This window comes from Anguilla rostrata, chromosome 5, assembly GCF_018555375.3.
Source record: "Anguilla rostrata isolate EN2019 chromosome 5, ASM1855537v3, whole genome shotgun sequence".
Classification (NCBI taxonomy): domain Eukaryota; kingdom Metazoa; phylum Chordata; class Actinopteri; order Anguilliformes; family Anguillidae; genus Anguilla; species Anguilla rostrata.
In genome coordinates, this window is record NC_057937.1 from 59,358,792 (window position 1) to 59,383,760 (window position 24,969).

At 49.2% G+C, this 24,969-nt stretch overlaps 2 protein-coding genes across 9 annotated transcripts in view; one reads left to right on the forward strand and one right to left on the reverse strand.

Annotated features, from left to right (window-relative positions):
- The window catches only part of edc4 (enhancer of mRNA decapping 4), a 30,204-nt gene extending 29,573 nt beyond the window's left edge, over positions 1 to 631 (reverse strand). For both annotated transcript variants that reach the window (XM_064337443.1, XM_064337442.1), the window contains exon 1: positions 395 to 631. In XM_064337443.1, coding sequence (XP_064193513.1) covers positions 395 to 482 — 88 coding nt within the window. In that variant the 5' untranslated portion in view covers positions 483 to 631. The remainder of the gene's footprint in view (positions 1 to 394) is intronic.
- Positions 632 to 3,353: 2,722 nt separating this feature from the next.
- The window catches only part of fnip2 (folliculin interacting protein 2), a 38,267-nt gene continuing 16,651 nt past the window's right edge, over positions 3,354 to 24,969 (forward strand). Inside the window, exons 1-7 of one of the 7 annotated variants that reach the window (XM_064337460.1) lie at positions 3,354 to 3,689; positions 15,050 to 15,173; positions 19,343 to 19,465; positions 20,370 to 20,470; positions 21,400 to 21,471; positions 21,817 to 21,908; positions 22,429 to 22,527. In XM_064337460.1, the coding sequence (XP_064193530.1) occupies positions 3,502 to 3,689; positions 15,050 to 15,173; positions 19,343 to 19,465; positions 20,370 to 20,470; positions 21,400 to 21,471; positions 21,817 to 21,908; positions 22,429 to 22,527 (799 nt within the window). In that variant the 5' untranslated portion in view covers positions 3,354 to 3,501. Of the gene's footprint in view, positions 3,690 to 10,101; positions 10,311 to 15,049; positions 15,174 to 19,342; positions 19,466 to 19,652; positions 19,667 to 19,806; positions 19,826 to 20,369; positions 20,471 to 21,399; positions 21,472 to 21,816; positions 21,909 to 22,428; positions 22,528 to 24,969 lie in introns of those variants that run through there. The other 6 variants (XM_064337461.1, XM_064337463.1, XM_064337464.1 and 3 more) reach the window with 6 other exon arrangements.

Sequence of the window (24,969 nt, forward strand, 5' to 3'; positions counted from 1 at the left end):
AGCTAGGCTGCGAACGATGCCCCTCGGTTCACATTCGATCAAATTCGACTCAGGGTTATTTTGAGAAATAATATAGCCAACATCTAGCTTTTTAGCATTATACCCATAACGCTACCATAGCGTCATGCAAGAAACTCTGCTAACGTTAGTCCAACAAGCAAGATAGCGACAACATGCAGGGTTCATTCTCCCAGTATTAGTCAATCTGAAGCTTATCTGCTTGCTGCGTAGGTTAAATAACACCATAAAAATGATCAAAGAAACACGAATAACGGTGCCGTGCATAGTTAAGATGTGTTCATTCTCAAGTAAATTAAGCCCGCAACGTCTCCGCAACTCAACGACATCAATTCCATCATTGCGGCCTATCTCTCCTCCTCTCCCGGCAACTCACCGCCGCTATTCCCGGGTCGGTCCAACTTCAGGATGTCCCGAAGGTGCTGCGTCGCGTCCTCTATGTCTATGTTCGAGTTCGAAGCCATAAGGGGAGGACAGGGGGGACCGGGTAGTTAGAGGGGGGAAATTGTTTCTGTTTAAAATCTAATTTACGTCGCTGGCTTTCAATGTTCACTCGCCCCTAACGTCGTTGCTGGATACGCTAGAGGAACGGAAACTCAGACAGAGAAACTTCCGGGAAGGTATCCGACCATCGAATTTAAGAACACCATAGATGTGCTCTGAAGCTTAAATCTGGCTGCAAAAATACAAACGACTTCCAATGGCAAGTATGGCGGAAGAATTCCAAATAAAAGCCTGCATTAGAAACCTCCAATTTTATTTAACTACGGGACCAACTCTTAATAAATCGGAACATAACGTCACATAATCACGACATATTATCCAATTAATATATTATTCATTGTTGCAATGACCAAGTGATCCGAAATTCAACTGATTTAGAAACAAGAAGTTCAGTGTGATCCTTCTCACCTTACTTTTTTAAAGTTAGAATACTGAAGCAAATTTTGGGAACAACTCACTTGTGTGGTGATTGGTTATTTGTCATCTTAGAGCAACGGAACTGGAAATTGTACTCTGGGAGGGATTATATGCTGTTCTGGGGATCGAGCCACAAACCTTCCGGTTATCAATTTGACCTGTCTATGCCAACTGCCACTCCAAAGTCAATGTCTCAATGTTCACTACAACTTGGCAGTTTCCTTTTCATCAGCCAATAATTTTTAATAGAAAGCAACTTTCTATTCGTGACTTGAATCATAAGATAAGCATCCAGCAAACATTTGTGAAAGTTGCCTTTCCGTAGGTACAATCTCTAAACTTGACTGCAGTGTGTGAAAATCCCAGGAGGGCAGCTGTTTTTAAGATGCTGGAACCACCATGTCTGGCACCAGCAATCATACCATGGTCACAGTCATGTAGATCACGTGTCTTGCCCATTCTGATACTTGGTTGCACAATTAAACCCGCTCACCATATCTGCTAGCTTTATTGCAGCCACATTATTCGCTGTTTGAAGGGGCAGGCTATGTGTTACCGAAATGGTGTTCCTAATATAGTGGCCACTTAGTGTGTGTAGGTTTACTGATCTCAATCATACAAAACAGTTGATAGCAAATACTGGCTTTTATTTTGACTTTTTCCACTCCTTTTGGTCACTGGAAGCTGTTTCTTTTTTGTTTATTGTTGCTAGCGTCTCACAGCTCTGCCTGCCCTAGTAGGCTGTTAAAGTCCCACCTACTGCAAAAAAAGTGAATGGATTTTGGAAGCCGTTTGAAACAATGGGATTTCCCATAGAGGAAATCTTTAAAAAATCTTATGGTATTCAGGTAGTTATGTATAACATTGTTGACCTGTTGTATTTTTTCCTGTTTTAAACCTTCAAACAGTATATCTTAAAACAGTTCATGCATGGAACAGCATATTACACGTTTTTACATGTTAACTTTTATTGATTTAGATAGAATTGCTGGTGACTATTCAACTATTGAGCATAATGACAACTTCTGGTATGCTAATATGTTACGTGTGGAGTTTGCATGTTCTCCCCGTGTCTGCGTGGGTTTCTTCCGGGTACTCCGGTTTCCTCCCACAGTCCAAAAACATGTAGGTAGGCCAATTGGAGACTCTAAATTGCCCATAGGTATGAGTGTGTGAGTGAATGGTGTTGTGTGTGCCCTGCGATAGATTGGCGGCCTGTCCAGGATCTCACGACCCTGCTCAGGATAAGCGGGTATAGATAATGGATGGATGGATGGATGGATAATCCAAAACTGCAATCAGGCTCCTGCTAATAATTAACTAATAGCTATCATGTTCAAAGCCATTAAGAAATGGCATTGACGAGCCTTCTGTTGGTAGGTTGTTCAGAGTTTGAAGATGTGATTTACTTGTATAAATTGTGTCAGCTGGTCCCCCTATAGCGCATCCAAAATTATGGGCATTAATATGAAGTTGGTCCACCTATTGCTGCTATCGCAACCTCAGCTCTTCCGGGAAGGCTTTATACTAGATGTTGGAGCACTGCTGCAGGGATTTGCTTCGATTCAGCCAGAAGAGCTTTATAGCGAGGTCGGCCAGACTAGGCCCAGCTCGTTGGCTTTCCAACTGATCCCAAAGGTGTTGGATGGGGTTGAGCTCGGGGCTCTGTGCAGGCCAGTCAAGTTCATCCGCATCGTTCTTGAAAACCATTTCTATATGGCCCTCGCCATGTGCCCGGGGGCATCGTTATGCTGAAACAGGAAAGCGCTTTCCCCACACTGTTTGGGAAGCACATAATCATCTAGAATGTGATTGTGTGCTGTAGCATTACGATTTGCCTTCACTGGAACTAAGGGACTTAGCCCAAACCATGAAAAATAGCCCCAGACCAAGGGGTGTCCAGATACTTTTGTTCATATTGTGTATGTATGTGTGTGTATATTAAGGTGTGTTTACCAGCTGTTGGCAAGTGGGCATTTGTGCGTCTCTGTGTTCATTCAGCAGCTGAAGAAGACCCTCCTCCTCTCAGTAAGGGGTGTATACAAAATCTAAAATGGAGGGGCAGTGAATAAAAAATCTGTTGTAAATCCTACACGGGTTACCGAATTTTAAGGAAATACCCTTTATAGCTGACAGTCTGCAGTTTATCCTCGTGGTCATTGTTTCAATTTAAATCCAATGAGTTGGAGTACAAAACAACAAAAAAATTGTCATTGCACACATACATTTATGTGTGTAGACCGTGTTTGTTAGAACGCATTATTGTATTCTGGAATAAAAACGGCATAACCCGAATATTTCTTTAACCAACGTCACAGCTGCACGTTCTCATGAATGGGGCCAATGAAGAGACGATTCGTCTGCGCCGCATGTTCGGCACGCGCAGCTCTTGTGTGTCCGTATTCCCACACACGTGTATGAAGCATGCATCCAGACGTGACTCCAATGGCTGCGGCTGTGTGTGTGTGTGTGCGAGTCGCTTCGCAACCAATAGAGAGCGTCCGAGATTAATCCGTGCGTGTGTGTGGCTGAGGTTGCGCACCCCCTCTGAAATACTGTCATATGACTCAGATAACTGATCCATGGAGTTACCCAGCTTCAACTCTCCACCATGGCCACACAGCAAAGCCAAATGGGACGCGCTCTGTACCTGTGAAACGGTACATCATGGCTCCAACTCTCCTCCAACGGCTTTTCTGCAAAAAAGCCAATGCGGCGTCTTCGAGAGATTATAAAGGACCGGATCTCTGGTAAGCGTTGCAGGATTGATACAGGTAGCCAGCTAGTTAGCTGTGCTGCTAGTAGCTAGCAACAAAGCGAGAGCCACCGCAGCACAGATGTGTTCCTGTCCTAAATATTTCTTCTGCACATTATGTCTCTCTCGCCTGCTATCTGCCTGCCGAGCAAGTTGCACGGTGTAGCCACAGATGAACGTGCACTTGGCGATAACTTTGAAGTCCTTTTCTGAATTCAAAAAAGCATTAATTCCTTCCGATTGACTCGCACAGGACAATGGACAGTCTGGCCATCGGCTAGCATGAACTAGCCGGTTATCTAACGTGAATTGTGGATAGATTGGTTGCGGGCTTTCCGTTTGGCTCGTGCTATTTTGCTTTAGGCTTCGTGCATAAAATGTACCTAAAACGTTAACTTATGGGACGTGGGCTGCGATCTCTATATTTGGTCAGGTACAGCGCGTTCCCACGTATAATGAGGATTAATGTGTGAAATGGTTGGGCAAAGAACTGCCGAGCATGCATCTGTGCGACTGTAGAGCCAGTTGGTGCGAAGGCTGTTGGAGGATGAGCTGAAAACTGGACGTCATAGGAGGTTAGTCACTATTGGTTATAAAACGGTTGTCCATAATGCGCGTGGACATCGACTGAATGTAGTGCTAATTTTCCAGTGGCCATTATGAAATCACACAAATGTAAGAAAGCCTTTGCTAGGAGTTTTCAGTTCTGTTGACTTACGTACTTTTGGACTTGGTAAAATGTTAGCTCGTCTTATATTTTGCCTGTGCATTCTGTGTTCAGTGGTGCATTGAATTTTTTTTTGAAACCTTTTCTTCTTGACAACCTTATGCACTACTTTATTTAGTTAAGAAATATAAGATACGTGTAGGTCGTCTTTGTTTTTTTGATATTCCGAAATAACTGGTTATAATAAGAACTCGTATGGCACAATAAGCTTATAATATGGTACTTCGAGTCATAAGTCAGAAGCCATTTCCGCTGGAAAGTGACGCAGCCTTGTTTTGAATGAAGGGCAGAAAACCAGTTTTATGAAAAAATGTTCTAGTACAGTTACATCTGGCTGACGTCGACTATTATTCTGGAACGAAAAGGCAAGCTCGTGCTGCGAGCGCAATCAAAAACGTTCTCACAAAATGGTATTGCTTCCCTTTATCCTCAAACAATATGTGTCCAATCCCGAGTCATCAGAGAAATGTTTGTGTGTTGATGTGAATTTTGAGTCAAGCACGATATATCGATGCCTGACGAAGGGCATGCAGTTGCTCAGCCAAAAAAATGCATGCATGTGCTACATTTCTGATGTGACAAGCATATCATACAAGACAGCTGTTGAGGCTTGTAGAGCTTTACAGTGAATGCTGGCCACTGTGAGGGTGCTTGGCTGTGGTGTTAAAAAATGTAATGTTGTGTGTTGGCTATGTAGCTTTTGGAGGGAGTTAAGACACTTCTGTGGAGCTAGGTAGAGAGGAGTGAATGTTTCTCCAAAGTGTGCATTTTTTCACCATAATTTATTGCGCAGACATAGTCGTTCAGGTGGTAGTTTCCTGCATTTAAGCCTGAATTAAAACAAAACAACAACAAAAAAAATGATGCACGTGATTATCCCGGTGTCAGATTTGACTTCTGCCACAGAGTAAGAGGAGCTGTAATATATAAAAAAAAGAAGAATAAAAGTTAAAATTGAATTCGAAACATTTGTGTAGTCGTTGTCAGAGCACTGGCCTGGAGTTGGTAATTACGTTAAGTAAGTGCTAAGGTCGCAGCGAAGGCTATATCCGTTCTGAGTTACATGAGTGAACATGATTACCCTCCGGCTTCCGCAGTCATTCAGCAGCACAGAGGCGTAGGCTAATCGTGCTTAAACGCATTCAAATACAAATTCACAGCAGCCGAGTGTTTCTCAGTCACGTTTTAAGTGCTGGGAATCCTGCGATAAAAGTAGAGTGTAAAGCACCGGTCTCACCGTCCGCATCGAGATACGGTGAGCAGGGCTGGTCCCATAATTGCTGCATCACCAACGCTGACGTAGCCTTTTATCGCAGACGGTGGCTACCAAATAGTACTGCATTTTTTCAAAAACGGTTAAACAAAACCCATATCTAAGAGAAACAAGATCACAAACATTTCCACAAAAAATTCCCTGAAGCCCACCTCTGTGCCCAGCCCTGCACTCATAGGCTGTTGCCATTTCAATTTAAGAATGCTCGTTACACCCAAACTGGCAGTTATTCCTGCGTTTAATCCTAACGTGAAAGTTTCGGTCGAATTGTTGTACATTAAGGTGGGATCACGTGTTTCAGGTGGGGCTCCCTCTGTCACGGTTATCTTAAAAAGTTGATAAAAGCCCCCCAGCACTTTTAGCGAGATGTGTGGCGCAGTCCGTAGGGCAACTCTCAATCCATAAACGACCCCCCCCCCCCCCCCCAATCACGTGCAGTCAGGAGTTCCCATGTGGAAAAAAGTAGTATGCTGCAATACCTGAAGAATACTTGAAAGTATAGCTAATTAAATGTGTATCAAGTATGCTTAGTGTGCTATTTTTTTAAACATGGGTTTATTCCCTCCCCCATCTTCTGCACTATGATCCCGTCTCAATCTGTAACTCTCTCTGCTTTCCCCCCTGAATAAAAAAGAAAAGAAAAAAGAAAAATCTGAACACTTTTCCATGAACTTTGATTTTGGTCATGTGGAGATGACTGTCTTGGAGGGGTGCAGTGAGCACTAGGTTATCCCATAGTGGTCGGATCATGGCGAGGACTGTTGGACTGAATAGCCTGCTCTTGTCATTATGTTTTGTTATTGTTATGACCTGGTCTAGCGTCAGACCATAACAGGATGTACGTTAAGGGGAAATGAGTGGGGGAATGGGTGAGAGAAATAATACTGCAAACCGACCAGTAACTCCGGTCCCTGTCCGCCCACCCAAATCTAACTGAGTACCGGGCACGGGACGGCTGTGAGCGCTGAGCTTCGGACAGTTAGTCGGTAGTCTGAAACCAAATTTTCCAGTAGTGTACCCAAAAAAGGGTGCAGGTTTTTGTTCTAGCCCAGCATGAAAACACCTGATTCTACTTACAAAGGTCATGATTGAAGACCATAATCAGCTGAATCTGGTGTCGTAGTCCTGGGCTAAAAGAAAAGAGACTAATAAAGAGAGTCCATAGCTTTCTGGACTGATGTTCTCAACTTAACAATAAAGTAAACACGTCGAAAAAATTTGTTTTACAAATAAAATATTTCTGGGTTTTTTTTTCTCCCAAAAGTTGAAGGCTGTGCTCGTCTGCTTACTCCATCGACGTCAGAAACTTGTTTGCGGTTTTGCGTTTATGTTGTAATGTGAAACAGGGAGGAATCGGCACCAACCAGTAACACCGGACAAATGCAGGATATTGATATAGGCCACGAATATCCATACTGTGCATCCCTTAATATAAGTAGCCTATATATTCAAATTTTTTAAAAAAGGATTCAAGAAAACTTAGAACTGGTGTATTTCCACATGGCTGCCTAAGGTCCGAATTTTTCAGAGTTAAGAAGGACTTTTCCGTTCCCAGAGCGTTCGTATCTCAGCGTGTCTGCTGCACTTTGTTCTGTGTCAGGTGCTCAGGTGCTCAGGTGCTCCAGTGCCCATTGATAAGGGAAACCGGAGCGATATAGCGCCTGACCGGGGACGCTCTTCCTCATCCTCGGCTGATCTGTGAGCGTAGTCACACAGCGCCACCGCACTGGGCCCCCCCCCCCCCCGACTTTCACACACCCTCCACCCGTCAGGCTGTCTGTGCTGTGATTCATTGCGGCTGAGTGTCACATGCTCTCTGTGGCGGGGGTGTGGGGTGTGTGTGTGGGGGGGGGGGGGTGAGTGAGTGAGGTGGTTGTCTGTGCTGAAAAACCTGACTCGCTGCATTGTGACTCGCATTTCGTTGCAGTCGGAGGTGGGGGGGGGCGGCTGGGGGGATTGGGGGGGGGGAGTGTAATAGCAGACAGGTCCTATCCTGGTACTTCGCCCGCTCGCGAACGGAAGCGGGGCTTTCCCGTGCTGATGGCGTGGAGCCAGCGGGGTCAGAATTGGGTTTTGGAGTGGCATCTGTTGCTTTTAATCCCAGGCGGTAGGGCGCTGGTGTTGTGCCCTTGAGCAGAGCAACTTCCCCCGAATCTATAAACAAGTCCTCTTTCAGTCGTGGCGACATGCTAAAATATCAATTTCAAGAAAAGGGAAATGGCCCTGAAGGAAATAAAAATGGCACGCTGTAAGAGATTAACGCTAATTTAAAATGGATCCTCATTCCATTGCGTGGTATATACTTAGGGTATCACTGTAATTTGTAATTATTATTTTTGTTCTGTAGACATGGTTTTGTATTAACAGTTGAAATGGAACTTGTCATATTTCCACAGTGTTTTGTGTAGACATTGGCAGAGTTTACCATCAGTCAGCATTTGCCCTTAAATTCGTTAAATTGAATTTCAATTTTATTTAATTTTATTTTTTTTCCTTCACAAACACAGGTCGGCGAGTTCAGCAGCAACTAAAACTAACCTGCCAAACAAAATTTGTGAATCAAAAGTGTAACTCTTGCGTTTGCTTGTAACTCGAAGTGACGGGCAGCTCTGGATTGAATGCGCATGAAGGGAAAAGATTCCAAACCACGAGATTGGTCAGGTTCTCCACCAATGACCTCCTGACTGTGCGTCGGGCTCCACTTTCCCACTGCAGATGCAGCACAGTCACGCTCACATGCGTCTGCCACAGGGACTTTTCATGTGCATCCCATGAGAAGGACGCCTCGTGATTGTGCAAAAAAAAAAAACAAAAAAGAAAAAGAAAAGAAACGCTACTGGCTAATCAGAAAAGTTGAGTGCACTGCAGTTAGTCATTTGAGGTTTTTTTTTTCACCTTTTGCTCAGATCCACATGGCAAATGGTAAATGGACTGCATTTATATAGCGCTTTTATCCAAAGCGCTTTACAATTGATGCCTCTCATTCGCCAGAGCAGTTAGAGGTTAGGGGTTAGGTGTCTTGCTCAAGGACACTTCGACATGCCCAGGGCGGGGTTTGAACCGGCAACCCTCCGACTGCCAGACAATTGGTCTTACCTCCTGAGCTATGTCGCCCCTATGACACATGCTGGTGAGCCCTTGTGCCTTGGCTGTGCAGCGTGATGCCGGTGTGTTGTGAGAGGCTGAGCGTCGATCGATCACGCTGCACCCCGTGTGCGGAGTGCAGGGGTTGCGAGCGGTCAGATGACGGGCGTTGTGTGTGTGTTTGGCGTCCTTGGCCTCCTACTTGCCCCTGGTCTGTTTGTGTGGGAATAAATCCCTTCAGGAACTGCAAACTCGCAGCGTGATTTTGTGCGAGGCACGCACATGACAGCAGAAGGATTGTGGCTTCTGTCAAAATAATAAAATAAAAAAAATAAATACAGTGTTACATTACAGGCATTTAGCAGATGCACTGATCCAGAGCGACTTCCTTTTGTATTTTTATCCTGAATGTATGTCGAAGCAATGCAGGTTAAGTGCTTTTCTCAAGGGTTATCACGACAGTCTCCTACCTGGGAATCAAACCTGCAACCTTTTTGGCTACAAGCCCAGTTCCCCAGCCTAATTATTCAACACTGGTGCCTGGTTGTGAAGCTGAAATGGATTTCACTCAGTTTTTTTGTTGGCCAAATAAACATGGATTTGGATTCTGTAGAAAGTGTAAATTAGTCTGCCCTCTTGACTGCAGGAGTGTACAGATGATCTGTTTAGCGGTGGGGGGGGGGGAGGGTGGAGGGCGGGGGTGCAGGGTGGGGGGGTTTGCATTCTGTAAACGCAGCCTGATGTGTGCAGAAGGTGGCTGAGTGGGGTGGGGTGGGGGGGGTGGAGGGTCATATGATTGTGCTCGTGCTGTCACATGGTACGTGTCGAGCGAGAGGCGAGTTTGGCCTGACTTCTGACCGGGATGATGGCTCTTCCTGTCCGTCAAAGCAGACTTGAGCGAATTGAGCTTCTCCGTTTCTTGCTGAGGTGAGAGTGTGCTCCCTGTGCTCCCTGTGCTCCCTGTGCTCCCTGTGCTGGATCACCTTTTCCCTGCGTGCGAGCGTGAGGAAGTCTGGCTAGCCCCCCCCCCCCTCCCCCGCGCGTCTGGCGGCCACCGTTCCCGCTGCGGTGTGGAATTCCGTGGAGCAGCGCCTGGTCACACAGCGAGCACCTGACTCTGCGGGGTGGGGGGGGGGGGGCTGGGTCTGCCAAACAAAACACCGTTTTTTTTTTTTTTTTTTTTTTTAAATGCGGAAGCCGCCGCGGGTCTGCTGGAGGAAACGGAGGCTTCCTGCTGGAGACCGCGGGCGGCGGGACGCAGCGGCGAAGTGTGCGCGGGCGAGAGAGGGGAGGAAGGCGTTTAGCGAGAGAGAGAGAGAGGGGGGGGAAAGGTGGGAGGAAGTGTGTGGTAGCGGTCGTATCCTAGGTGAGAGGCCAGTTCTTTTTTTTTTTTTTTGGTGAGGCTCTTTTTGTAAGGTCACGGCGGAGCAGCGACAGTCACAAGCCTCTTTTGAATTTACTATGAAGATCAAGAGGAGCAGAAAATCCAGTTTTGTCGCTGGTTTTTCGCAGGTGGTGCCGGTCTACGGCAGGTAATGGTCTCCGTCACCCGAAAACTTTATGTTCTGTGATTGTTCTTGTTTGTGAGAGAGTCTTGGCCTGGAACTGACACACACATCGCATGCTCTTGTTTTGCGTTCTTTAATACTTGCGTTCTCTTGTCTGTTTTTATGTGCTTTTAATGTTGTACTATGGCATCTAGTCTGGTCTGCTTGTTATTAATGTGTTAACATCAGCCTGCCCAGGGACAACAGATGGAAATGAGCAATCTGGCTAAATCTGGCACATTTACATCACATAATAGTGATGTTGATCAATGTGTATTATCCCTGTCAAATAAAGAAATAAAATTAATAAACACCGTGAAAAGTCCAGTGTCTTTAATCAAAGCTGTCCAACCTTATGTGCATATAATATGAGTTACTGTATCTCAGTAATCTTTTTTTTATTTTTTTTTTTGTTAAGAAGTGTATTTCCCTGCAAATATTAGAGTTATGGTCTGAAACTGGTAGAGATTTACCTTTGATGTGTATTTCTATTCCTCAAAGTATTTTCACTGCATCACCTAAAAATGATACGTGTAAGAATATTTCGTTTACCGTGCTCTTACAAAGTGTGGAAATGTATTAAAATGTGACGCTCGTGGATGTCTGACTTTGTGATTTGTCCTGTGGAGTTAAATTGTAATGCAGACTAATGGTCTGTAGTGATACTGAGCATCTATCTTTATTTATTTATTTTTTTAAAATTTCACCTTTATTTCACCAGGCAAGTCATTAAGAACAAATTCTTATTTTACAATGGCGGCCATAGTGGCAAGCGGCAAAAGCCACTTAAGGGAAGGGGAGGTGGGCTAGAAGATAAAAGCGTGTTAACAGCACAAAATACAATCAATAATAACAAACTGAACACGGGCGCATGAACACACAGGCAAGCAAACGGACCGTCGACAAACGAGATATGGGGGGGGGGAGGGGGGGAAATAAAAATCTGATGCCAGTTCCCCGACTGAAATGCTGACTCAGCTCGGCGCGCTCAGCGTGCATGTGCCGACCGGCGAGCTTTCGGTTACCGTGGCGTCCCAGCTCTGTTTACGGGACCCGTCTCTCTCGCACCCTCAGCCAGCGTGCGACGCCAGCGCCCGATCGGGTCATGTGAGCGGGTGAAAGGTCAGGAGTGATTTTATTTAGGAAACACTTGCGTGGTGAGAAGCTGTTCCCCTGCTCTGGTGCAGCCCGTGGCTCTGCGCATGTGTGGCCAAGATTGCTTTTATTTAAGGTTTTTTTTTTGTGTGTGGAAACTGGCAATAGGTCTGTTTCAAAGCGAGCCAAACCCAGAACACGGAGGTGAGTTTAGGTCTGTGAACGGTTCCGTTTGGAGGTGGTTCTCTAGAGGTGGTGTTGGTTTTGTAAAAGAGGGCTGAATGTTTCGGTTTGTTTTGTTTTGTTGAGTTTTTTTTTGTCTTGGGAAGCGATGCATGCGAGAGCCTTGGCTGGGGGCCCATTGGCTGGGGGTGTGATCACGTGATCTGGAAGTCAAGGGCCCATTGGCTGTTGGGGGCATGATCATGTGGCAGGAAGTCAAGGTCAATCAGTCTTCGCATCTTTGCTTGTGGGGAAAAAAAAAGAAAGAACACAAAACAAAACAAAAATGTGCTGAACAAGAACGGTGCCCCCGGTATCTGCGAAGGAAGTTTTTTTTTTTTTTTTCCCACATGCAACGTTCCGTTAAAAAAAAAACAAGGGGTGAGGGGGGAGATGGTGGAGGGTTTGGGGTCGGAAAAGGGAGGAGGGAGAAAAAAAAAAACAGTAGAGCGAGACAAAGTAGCGCGAGGCTTTTCAGAGACGCTGCTGCCCGCCCCCCCCCCCCTTGAACCCCCCACCCCGCCGGACCATGAGCAGCGTCTTTGATTCGGCGGTGGCGTGCACCGCCAGCTCGCGGGCTCCCGCTGCCGGGCCACGACCGCGGCAGACCCGGCGGCGCAGATTCTCGTGCGGCCTAGGCGGGCTCGGACCCCGCCCCCCCCCCCCCCCCCACCCCGCAGAAAGCATGCGCTGTCCTGCGCCTCTCTCTCGCATTGTCTCTTGTTCCTCGGTGGCGTGCAGCTGGGGCGGCAGCGTCTCGGGTTCGGGCTGCCGCGCGCGTCGTCGTCGTCGTCGGGGGCGACCGGGAGCCGTTGGTGGGGGGGAAAAAAAGGGGTCAAGCGTCGCTTCGGGGGGATTTCTTTTGGGGGGGTCTCCTCTTGTCGGTGCTGCTCTTTCGTTACCGTTGGCCCTTTCTTTACCGTTCGTAGCTGGAGAAACGCAACCTCACTGAACGGCTCTGGAGAAATGCGACTTTACTCCCTGAAGCTACGGGACTGCGACGACGCTGAGCGTAGCTGAAGTACTGCGAGGCTACTGAACGGCGCTGGACGGTCGCGACGTTACTCCCCGGTGCTACCGAATTGCAACGCTGCTGACCGCAGCTGGAGAAATGCGACGACGTTGCCCGGGGCTGGAGAGTTGGGCCGTTACTGACCGGATCTGTGGAATTGCGACGCTGCTGACCGCAGCTGGAGAAATGCGATGGAACATTGCCATTACCGACTGACGCTGCGGAATTGCAGTATTACTTACCGGGGCTGCAGAAGTATGATGTTACTCACAGTGACCGGGGCTGCAGGAATGCGATGGTTTTGACTGGGGCTTCAGAAATGCAACATTACTGAGCAGCGTTGGAGAAATGCGACGTACTGGGGATGTAATGTTACCGATTGGTGGTGGAGAAATGCGATGTTACTGATTGGATAGATGCGATGTTACTGATTGGACCTGGAGAAATGCAATGTTACTGATTGGATAAATGCGATGTTACTGATTGGATAAATGCAATGTTACTGATTGGACCTGGAGAAATGCAATGTTACTGATTGGATAAATGCGATGTTACTGATTGGACCAGTGGGAGAAGTGCAGTGTTACTGACTGGACCTGCAGAAATGCAATGTTACTGATTGGACCAGTGGGAGAAATGCGATGTTTCTGATAGGAGCAGCTGTAGAAATGCGATGTTCCTGAGCGGAGTCGGAGAGATGCGCTGGTGGGAGGGCCGGGGGCGGCCTGCTTTGTGCCCCAGTGTGGCGGCTGTGGAGACCAGCCTTCTGGGAAATGGCGCATTTCCACTGTAACTGGCCCGAGGAGGCGGTACCATAGATCTGCACTGGACAGACTGTTACCCTCACACACACACACACACACAGTCTCAGACTCTCTCACACACACACACACAGACTCTCTCTCTCTCTCTCTCTCACACACACACACACACACACACAGACTCTCTCTCTCTCTCACGCACACACACACACAGACTCTCTCTCTCACACACACACACACACAGACTCTCTCACACACACACACACACACAGACTCTCTCTCTCTCTCTCCACACACACACACCAGACTCTCTCTCTCTCTCTCTCTCCACACACACACACACAGACTCTCTCTCTCTCTCCTACCACCACACACACACACACGACTCTTCTCCTCCACCACACACACACAGACTCCTCTCTCTCTCTCCACACACACACACACACAGATCTCTCTCTCTCACAGCACACACACACACACACACAGACTCTCTCTCTCTCTCTCTCTACACACACACACACAGACTCTCTCTCTCTCTCTCTCTCACACACAGACACACACACACAGACTCTCTCTCTCTCACACACACACACACACACACACACAGACTCTCTCTCTCACACACACACACACACACACACACAATGCAGCACGGAGGCCTCAGTGGCCGGCTCCAGCGGGTCATGTGACAGTCTTGTGCTTTAGGATGTTCTCCTCTCTGGGATAACTCTAAGGGCGCGGGAGCTGCAAAGCCAGAGCGAGCCGGGAACAACCCCCCCCCCCCCCCCCCCGTCTGAAAAGGGGGGGTCGTCCACGGCGGGATGGAGAGCAGGTACAGCACGGGGAGGGGGGGGGCGGTTCCGCAGGTGTGTCACCCCGAGGCACACTCTGTGATCGTTTGGTCTGGTCTGGTCTGTTCTGTTCGGCTTCGGCTGTCTGGTCTGGTCGCTGTTGCTGCATCAGGCGCTTGCTTTGGGAAACAAGGACAGACCAGCGTGACAGGGGCTCATTGATCCAGTTCATTTGCATCTAGCCTACCTTTAAAGTTAGTTTGCGTATACGCAGGGTAGATGGAAAGCAATAGACCATCACTCAATGCAGTTTAGGCACAGAGGGATTCATTAACGGTGTAGATTTTTATCATTGATATTCGCGGCCTTCAGGATGTGATTTGGCTTTAATGTTTTAGAACTTGAAGTTTGTTAAGAGCGTTTAAAATTACGTTGGGGGTTTTTATACTTTTTAAAAAACTGTAACTGAAACTCTCTTCTTGGTTTTGTTTATGTTCATTTACAGCTTTTCCACGAGTGCGAACTAACACTGGAAATAACACTCAGGGCAAGGAGTAGCCTAACTTTTTCAGTTTGTTTTTCGTCTTTTCATTTAAGCTCTCCACGTTCTGGATGAATAAAACCAGTCAGTGCTGTTCATTTTCATTAATCGTGGACTGGCTGCCAAATGCAGGTCGATGTGGAGCGTTAGAACAGGTTTCGTGGGCTTTGCTAGTCTGCAGTTTGTGGGGTTTTTTCACGCTGGTTTTGGCTCAGGCGGGACAGCGAGTGTGACTGCGTCGAAGCTTCTGTGACCTGACCCTGTTCCTGTCTCTCTCTCCTCCCTCCCCGCCCCCCCCACAGCTGGGCGTCGTCCGAATTGGACCTGAACCAGATCCGCTTGATCGTCTACCAGGACTGCGAGCGCAGGGGACGCCAGGTTCTGTTCGACTCCAAAGCCATCCGCAAGCTCGATGGATCCGACCCGGTACGTGCTCTGCGGTTCTGTCTGTACGCCCTCTGATCTGAGCCTGGTGGTAAAAATGGGCTGCAGTGTAGTATAATGGGTAAGGTGCTGGTCTTGCAACCTAAAGGTCACTGGTTCGATTCCCGGGTATGGACCCTGCCGTTGTACCCTTGAGCAAGGTGCTTAACCTGCATTGCTTCAGTATACATCCAGCTGTATAAATGGATGCAATGTAAATGCTATGTAAGTTGCTGTGTAAAATGTTGTGCAAGTCGCTCTAGATGAGAGCGTCTGCTAATTGCCTGTAATGCAAAAAAAAAAGAGACTGTTGTGAATGGGAGAAGGCAGCTATTTACACAAGCTCTAATTGGGCTTCACAGCTCGTCAGATGTCTGCCATATAAATGCCGCAGGCTTCTGTTTAATGTGCTGGTTAGTCTGTGTGTGAAGAGAGCCGCTGTCTGTTTCTCCCCGAAGCTTCGCGCGGTTTAGCGTGCCGTCGCGGTGGTCTGCGCCGTGACGGTTAGCCTGTTGCGGTCGGGCTGCGGTTCGCCTGGTTCTGGCGTGGAAGCGCGCCGTTTATGAACGGCGTCTCTTTACAGTGTAAACACCCGAGAGACGCTGCCCCCGCCCCCCCCCCCACCCCCCCGCTGTGTCGTCTAAAAACACAGAGGTGGTCGGAACGGGATCCTCGTTGCCAGTTTCTTCTCAGCCAATCAGGATGTGTTTTCGCGCTCCGCTCAGCGTGGCCCAATCGGGGCCCAATGTGTGCGCTCTGGCCTTTTGGCAGCACGGCAGTTTTTTAACGGTCACATCTGGAGCGGTTGCTATGACGCTGGTTACTATGACGCCGGTGACTATGACTATGGGTTACCAGGAACCCCAGGGAGTGCATTCAGGTGTGCTGAAGGGGGCAGAGCGTTTCCTCCGTTTCAGGTGCTGATTACTCTCAATTAAACGATAAAAAAGCTCTTCGGCCTGTTAATTGTGAAACTAAAGTGGAAAAAAACCTCTGAAGCGTGTCAGGTTGTGTGTAAATAAAAAATGTGCTTCAAATATTTTGGTCACACTCCGATTTTTTATTTACGTGATAAAGGAGAGAGGTTTGGGGTAATTTTGGGGTATCTCCCTTCAGAAAAGAGCGCCTTCGTACGCTAGGAGAGAGGACATGTCTGAACGGATCCAGGATCAGTCCTGGGATGAGCGGTGGTCCTGATGAAAAGCGTGTGACTGTGGGGATGGTGTGATGAAAGGCAGTGGCCGGTGGTGGTGGTAGTGACGGTAGTGACGGTGGTGGCTATGTTTGCGGTGGTGGTGGTGTTCGCGGTGGCAGTGGCGGTGGCAGTGGTGGTGGTGGGGTTGCTGGTGGAGGTGGCGGTGGTGGCCGGGGAGGCAGTGGCGGTGTTGTGGTGTTGGCGCGGTGGTGGCGGGTTGGTGGGTTGGTGGCGGTGGCAGTGGTGGTGTTGTGGGTGGGTTGGCGGTGGTGTGCGGTGGTGGCAGTTGGGTGGCAGGGTGGTGGCAGTGGAGGCAGTGGCGGTATTGGCAGTGGCGGTGTTGGCGGTAACAGCTCCAGTCGGAGCCGCGGAAGCCGTCACGTGCTCCGTAATCCGAAGTAGGCGATGGATCCCGTGACGGGTCTGGCTGATCAGCTGCTTCCTCGTGTGGCCTATGTAGGTCAGGGAGGCCACGCCCCCACGCGGCCCCCCGAGTCCAGGCCATTGGCTCTCCATGCGGTTGGAGGTGAAATAGGGGCGGGGCTTTCAGGTGATTGGCAGGATGGGGTGGAGTTGCTGATGTGCACGGTGAGAAATCTCAGGTTTCTTTCTTATTTTTTTCTTTTTTTCTTTTCGTCCCACTTCTCCATCTGCTGAGCGCTTTGGAAGACGGCCGGAAGTGCACACTTCCCTTTTTCTTTCTGCTCCCTTCGCTTTTTAAAATTATTTTATTTGGAAAGGGGTACACCCCCCCCCCCCCCCCCTTCTCAACAGCAACTCCTACTTCTGCTACACATGCTCGTGTGGCAGATGTCTCTGATGTCATGTTATTTTGTGTGCGGGATCCAAACCGTTCGGCGTGTTACCCGACCCCAACCAGCTGCGTGCTGTCTGGAACTCCACAAACCACACAGAACTGGGATCCCACAAATGCCTTGGGAGCTGACTTGGGAACGCTGGGTCCCGCTAGGAATCCCCGGCGGACTCATTAACCCCGTGTGGGACACGTGCTCCCCCCCCCCCCCCCCCGCCGGGGGGGGCTCGCTGCACATCACGGGACGGGCCCGCTCTAAATTTGGCCCCACGCTGGCCCAGCCCCAGAGTAACAGCAGCGCACTGGGTCACTAGGGTAGCGAGATCACTGCCTGACACTGGATCCGGTTTCTGGTTTATGCGCCCTGCAGGGAGAAATATAGGTCAGGTTGACTGGCCTAAAAAACGTTATCGCTTTGTTTAAACTTTACTCGGGGAAAACTAAATAAATGAATACTTTGCCCCCTCCCTGAGTGAGCTGTGCTTCTCCTCCTGTCTGCCTGCTCAGCAGAAAACACACACACACACACACACATGCACACACACATGCACAAACACACATAAGCACGCACACGTGCACCAACACACACCTGTGCGACACAGCTGCATGACACGCACAGACACGCACAGACATACACACCTATACACACACATACACAACGACATACTAACACACACACACACCCACCACCACTCATCTCACACTCACCACGCCTCACACACACGTGCATACACATGCCACACACACACACACCCCACCTCCCACACCATACGCACACCACCTCTCACACACACGCACACATGCGCGCGCACACACACACACACACAATGGTGCTAGCTGCCCGGCTGGCTGGAACAGAGCACGTACTTCATGGCTGTGGGCCTCCCAGTCAATAAGTTGACAGGGGCACATGACCGCAATTGTTGCCTCGTTTATTATGCACTAAAGATAGTCACGCTGCGCGTAGATGAACAAGCGTTCAATTAAAACACACACACACACACACACACACACTCACACACACAGACACACACACACACTCATTCCCAGGAAATGTGTGTGCTGGGGAGGAGGGGGAGGGGAGTTAGGGAAGTCATTGATACTCTGAATGGTTATGCTTCTGTGCTTATTTCACTGTGTTCTCTCTCTCTCGCATTTGGACTTTTGACAGCAGGCATGGTCTCTGCGAACATTGCCTCCTTTTATGGGCAGACATGGAGGAAAGTGCAGGAAAATGGCTTCCATTTTTATGTAATGCTGTGTTTTTTTTTGTAGTTCTCCTTGTTTGTGCTGGTGAAGTTTTGAGGGGGTTTTTGTTCGGCAGCGTCTGTCCGTTGCCCTTTTCTCTGTCATGGACGCCGAACCGAAGCTCACGCCCTTGTGCGTTCGCATTAGATAGAGCCAGTTTTGCAGGGGCTCTTTCCCAGAGGGACACACGCACTGCAGGTTCTCTGCATATCCACATAATGAGGGGCGACATAGCTCAGGAGGTAAGACCGATTGTCTGGCAGTCGGAGGGTTGCCGGTTCAAACCCCGCCCTGGGCGTGTCGAAGTGTCCTTGAGCAAGACACCTAACCCCTAACTGCTCTGGCGAATGAGAGGCATCAATTGTAAAGTGCTTTTGATAAAAGCGCTATATAAATGCAGTCCATTTACCATTTAATGCATGTTCCTCTTATACAGCAGAGGGGCTGCTGAAGGTAGTCAGGGTGAGCATCGTTGCTCAAGGGTACAACATCAGCACTTTAACTGGGAATCTGACTGCCTGTCTCACTGTCACTAGCCCAGTTCCCCAACTGTTTCACTACACAGTTGCCCGAGGTTTTGGTTTTAGTTTTAGTTTTGGGATGGAAAGGTTTCAATGTTGCTATCAGGTTCAGTCCTGTCAACAGTCGCTCTTCGGTGCTGTTTGAGCAGACGCGCACAGCAAGTGCCTGCTCTGCGTGAGTGAGAGAGTGAGTGAGTGAGTTAGTGAGAGAGTGAGAGAGTGAGAGAGTGAGAGAGCGAGAGAGGAGAGAGGAGAGAGCTGAGAGAGCGAGAGAGGATGAGGACGAGGATGAGTGTGAGCGATAGTGAAGCGACAAAGGTCGAGTGATGAGCGGTAGTGCGAGTTGGCCGATGAGGAGGAGTGAGTTGCAGACGTGAGTCTGTCTGCCCCTCAGAAGAGCGGGGAGGAGGCGCAGGCCAAGGCGCAGGGCCGGTGCTACCAGGCCAGCCGCAGCGGGGCCTGCACCATCAACACGCCCGGGACGTCCGGCGACCGGGACCCCCCGCCCAGCTACCAGGTCAGTACCTGCCTGCCCCCCCCCCCTAGCTACCAGGTCAGTACCTGCCTGCCCCCCCCCCCCCCCCCCCCGCCTAGCTACCAGGTCAGTACCTGCCTGCCCTACCCGCCCAGCTACCAGGTCAGTACCTGCCTGCCCCCCGCCAGCTACCAGGTCAGTACCTGCCTGCCCCCCCCCCCCCCCCCCCCGCCTAGCTACCAGGTCAGTACCTGCCTGCCCCCCCCCCCCCCCCCGCTAGCTACCAGGTCAGTACCTGCCTGCCCCCCCCGCCCAGCTACCAGGTCAGTACCTGTCTGCCCCCCCGCCCCGCCTAGCTACAGGTCAGTACCTGCCGCCCCCCCCCCCCCGCCCAGCTACCAGGTCAGTACCTGCCTGCTCCCCCCCCCGCCAGCTACCAGGTCAGTACCTGTCTCCCCCGCCAGCTCCAGGTCGTACCTGCCTGCCCACCCGCCTAGCTACAGGTCAGTACCTGCCTGCCCCCCCCCCTGCCTAGCTACCAGGTCAGTACCTGCCTGCCCCCCGCCAGCTACCAGGTCAGTACCTGTCTAGCCTCCCCCAGCTACCATCATGCTCCCCCCGCCTAGCTCTCTCAGGCTAAAGGGTGAACTCTCACAGGTTGAAGAGCGAGCTCTCGTAGGTTAAAGGTCTAAAACTTAGGCACATGAAATGCGTGAGAGGTGGGGTAAGTGAAATCCCTGGCATGGCATTCACATATTGCTGATGTGAAATCTTTGTGTTTACACCGTGTTTGCACAGGCCTAGCCTTTAAAAAAAAAAAAAAAAAAAAAGTTTTGTATTTGGCACGGTTACTGTAAACGCTCTCTGAAAGCATTGCTTGTTTTCTGTCTGTCTGCGTGCGTCTGCGTGCGTCTGCGTGCGTCTGCGTCTGTCTGCGTGACTCCAGTACACGAGACCAGCGTCAGATGTCAACATGCTCGGGGAGATGATGTTTGGCTCGGTTGCCATGAGCTACAGGGGCTCCACGCTGAAGATACATTATATACGGTAAGGGGACAGCCATTCAGTCTCATGCACGTATGCCATAGGCCTATAGACGTACATAAATATGTGGGGGTGTTTTCTAACCACATCTTAGATGAATACTCACTTCTAATTGCCCAATAACCATGTGTGGTTGCACCCAGTAAAAATTCTGCTCACATCAAATACAAGTTTTGTATAAAAAGTTCTGTAATAAAAACAGGCTGGCAGTTCAAACGAGGGTCAGTGTTACTTCTGACTTGCTAAAACAAACGGACGTGCTGGCTCACCAGATCTGCTACGCAGCGGAAATTAACGTTAATTAATCAGAAATCAGAAAGTCTGCAGGCATTTAAAAAGGCACCCGGGGTCCTTTGCTCAAAGGACTCACAGGAGTGGGAGGGGAGTGGAACTGCTGTTATTCTTATTATTTTATTTTGGGTAACTGTCAGCCTGCCAACTAGACGCAGCGGAGTGTTGACTGTAATTAATTTAGCCTGCATAACTGGCTTGCTGGCTAGCCGTGAAAGTTAAACAAAACAATCGACCGGCTAGCTAGCGCACGTAGCTCGCCCTGTTTGGGGAATAACTAGCTTGAGCTTGTTATTAAGTTTGCTATCTTGGATAGCACTGCTCGTCTACTGTGTGTTTCCTCTGCTAAATATAGCTAACAATGTTACAGAGTCCGTGAATTCACATACAGGTACCTCAAGTTGGTCAGATAACTGTTGCATACTAATACTAGCTACCTACTAGACAGTACTCATGTATCTTGGTAACTTATTTGGTTAGCTAATAAATACTCAGATGTTAAAGTTAGCGCTATATTTTGTATGATTCTGCGTTTCTAATTGAGTGTGTATGTGTGTGTGTGTGTGTGTGTGTGTGTATATATGTGTGTGTGTGTGTGTGTGTGTATGTGTATGTGTGTGTGTGTGTGTGTGTGTGTCCAGCTCTCCTCCCCAGCTGATGATCAGTAAAGTGTTCTCCACCAGAGTTGGCAGCACAGCGAGCAGCTCGAGCACGTGAGCACCTCTTTCCTCTCAAACTCGTTTGGGCGTACGCAGCTCAGTTTAGTAGTCACATGATAATTAAGATGCGGATGGTCTGCAGAGCCAATGGCTGAGTCAGGGAAGATGGATTATTTCGCGGGGATTAGATAATTAAACATTAATATTTATAGTCCGCATGACGCATTTGTCAGGAGAATGTATATTAGTATTTTATTCATGTAAATGTTGATGTCTGAATACTTGACTTGAGGTGGGAGTGATGTCAGAACAGAACTCGTGATGGCTGGAGTCTTGATTGGCTGTCTGTTGACGCTGCGTTCAGGCTGTGTTGGAGAGCCCTGTGTTGTGTCCCTGCAGGTTACAGGACAGCTTTGAGTACATCCAGCAGGAGTCTGGGAAGTCCTGTCCCAGCCAGAGCGGCTTGACCAGCCAGAGCGGCAGCAGCATAGGTAGATACCTCCCCGCCCCCCCCTTCCCCAAAATCCCACCCCCCCACCTCCCCCAAAACTCCAACCACTCTCCCCCACCCCCCTACCCCACCACCACCCCCACCCAGGGGGAATAACATAGGGATAGGGGAGTCAAAGCCTTACCTCACCCTTAGTAAGCAGAAAGGAGCTCCACCAACCACAAAGCATGTTCTTAACAAACAATGGAACAACGCTGCCTGTCATTGGTGGATGTAATTCTGGGTTCCCTTTTGGGTATCGAAGAAGCAGCCTCCACAGATCACTAGTGGCTGTTACCAGCGCGCTCCTGTGATTGGTGGAGCCCCTCTCTCCTCTGTACCAGTAAAGATGATGTCATATGATGCTGTCGTATCCCAAATGTATTACTCTCCCCAGCCCCAGCCCACCCCCAGCCTCACCCCACCCCAGCCCCCCCAGCCCCACCCCCACCCCTGCCATCCGGCCTTCCCGCTGTGCCCCCCCCCCTCCAGTCGCTGACGGTCCCCTGTGCCTCTTTCAGGAGCGGCTTCGCTTTACAGGGCGGGGGTGCCGCCCCCCGCCCCCCCTGCCCCCCCCGCCGTCCCGCTCCGCCTCATTCGGAGCGCCTCTTTCTTTGCAGGTTTGTGCGGAATGCTGATCCCGGTGTGCGGAGTGCACGAAAATCACACCCCCCCCCCCCCCTCCCCCCACCACCTGCACTCCCCCTTCCCCCCACCTGTTCCCATTGTAGAATCACCACACACCCAGTACAGCGGGTGGGAAACCTGTTCCTTGAAGGGCCAGATCCGTTTCTGGATTTCGTGCCAGCTTCTGCTTCCTAAATACTGAAGTGGCCCCAATCATTTACGTACTCTTGATATTTTCACTGCGTTTGTCGAATAAGCTTAGGAGGCACAGCTGAATGCTGTATGCGTACTGCCCAAAAGCGGTTTACTGTGCTTTAATCTGCAGGTGAACCGCCATTGGTGTGCACGGCTGATTGGCTAATCGAGCCTGATTGGCTAATTGAGCCTCAGTTAATTGGTTGAAGTGGAAGCTGGTATTGAATGGCCCTCTGGGAATGGGGTTTCCCACCTCTGAGCCAATCAGAGGGAAGCAGATGTGGAGAGACTGAGCATGTGCCTGGACTGGGCACAGATTGGGCGTGAGGTGATTTTGTGAGGTCTGGGGTTTCTCTTCAGATGGGCTTGCAGGACAGAGCCGTTTCCTCATTAGATACCGTCTCAGTAGCTTGGTTAAATGTGTACATGTGGTTTTTCCAATTCATTTTCCAGTCCATTTTAAGTTTTCTGGAATATGTCCTTGCATGTTTTATTGAAGGGAAAGCATTTAGTAGTAACATACTGTATATACTGAGCACATCCTAAGTTGTGCCAACCACGTGTGCTTCAAGCCCAAAATCCATCCGTGATGGATGATTTTTGACGACGGTGCCAGTCACTGTGTTGGCAGTTAGACTGTAGACCTTTCTTAGAGCAGATAGTGCCCAGTGATGTCATCAGAAGTCTAACCAGCCCTGGAGTCTGATCAGAGGGCATGTGGTGAACAGTGGTGTGCTGCTGTTGAACCCCTGCTGGCCCTAATGGACTGTGGAAATGGTCCATTTGTGCAGAGGCCCTCCTCCTCCCACACAGTGAAATTACAGGTCCTTGGTACTGCAATTTAACCACACGCTCGCTAGATTTTCATTCCTGCGTGTGGCAGTGTGTGGGCAGTCTTCCCTGAGGGGGGGGGGGGGTGGCATTTAGTTTTGGCGACTCTGCTATCCCACACGCATGTTCCCTCTGATTGCCTCTGAAGGGTGACTACGTGTGTGTGTGTGTGTGTGTGTGTGTGCATGCACGTGGCAACAAGTGTGTGTGTACTGCACACTCAAGCTGCTGCTCTTCACTGGTGTCTGGTGTGGTCTGTACACCCTCCCCCTCCCCCCCACACCCCCCGTCCTTCTCTGTCTCCTCCTCTCGTTTAGCCCTGGACTGAAACCCAGAACCTTCCGGCCCGTTTTCAGTGTGAAATAAGTGCAGAGTGCACTGCCTGGACCCTTAAGAATCCCGAGAGCACAAAAAGCCTGGATTTACTTTTTATTTGGGGGGGGGGCATGTCAAAAAGACACCAGATGCAGTGCATTGCCAAAGACCACAAACAGCTGGGGCCTGTATCCTAAAGCAGTAGCTGATTGCTGGATATGGCTGATAAACCTGAAGCAGGATTATCGAGTTAGCTGGAACTGCATAAAACCATGAAGCAGGATTACTGAGTTAGCTGGATAACTGTCCGAGTAAAACCATGAAGCAGGATTAGCTGAGTTAGCTGGATAACTGTGCTGAGTAAAACCATGAAGCAGGATTACTGAGTTAGCTGGATAAGCTGTAACCAGAAGCAGATTACTGATAGCTGGAAACTGCAAAAACCATGAAGCAGGATTACTGAGTTAGCTGGATAACTGTGCTGAGTAAAACCATGAAGCAGGATTACTGAGTTAGCTGGATAACTGCACCAAGTAAAACCATGAAGCAGGATTATCTGAGTTAGCTGGATAACTGTGCTGAGTAAAACCATGAAGCAGGATTATCTGAGTTAGCTGGATAACTGTGCTGAGTAAAACCATGAAGCAGGATTACTGAGTTAGCTGGATAACTGCACCAAGTAAAACCATGAAGCAGGATTACTGAGTTAGCTGGATAACTGTGCTGAGTAAAACCATGAAGCAGGATTGCTGAGTTAGCTGGATAACTGTGCTGAGTAAAACCCGAAACGGCTCTCTTTTACTTCAGTCCAGGTTCCAGATTTTGGGTGGAATCTGTGCAGTTGATGGTAAATGGACTGCATTTATATAGCACATTCACAGTAACTACAGCACAAAGCGCTTTACAATGAATGCCTCTCATTCACCCATTCTCACACACATGCACATCAATGGTGAAAGGCAGTCATGCCTCTCATTCACACACACACACACACACACACTCACACACCAACAGAGAAAGGCAGTCAGTCATGGCTCTCATTCACCCATTCACACACACTCGCATACCAGCGGAGAAAAGGCAGCCATGCAAGG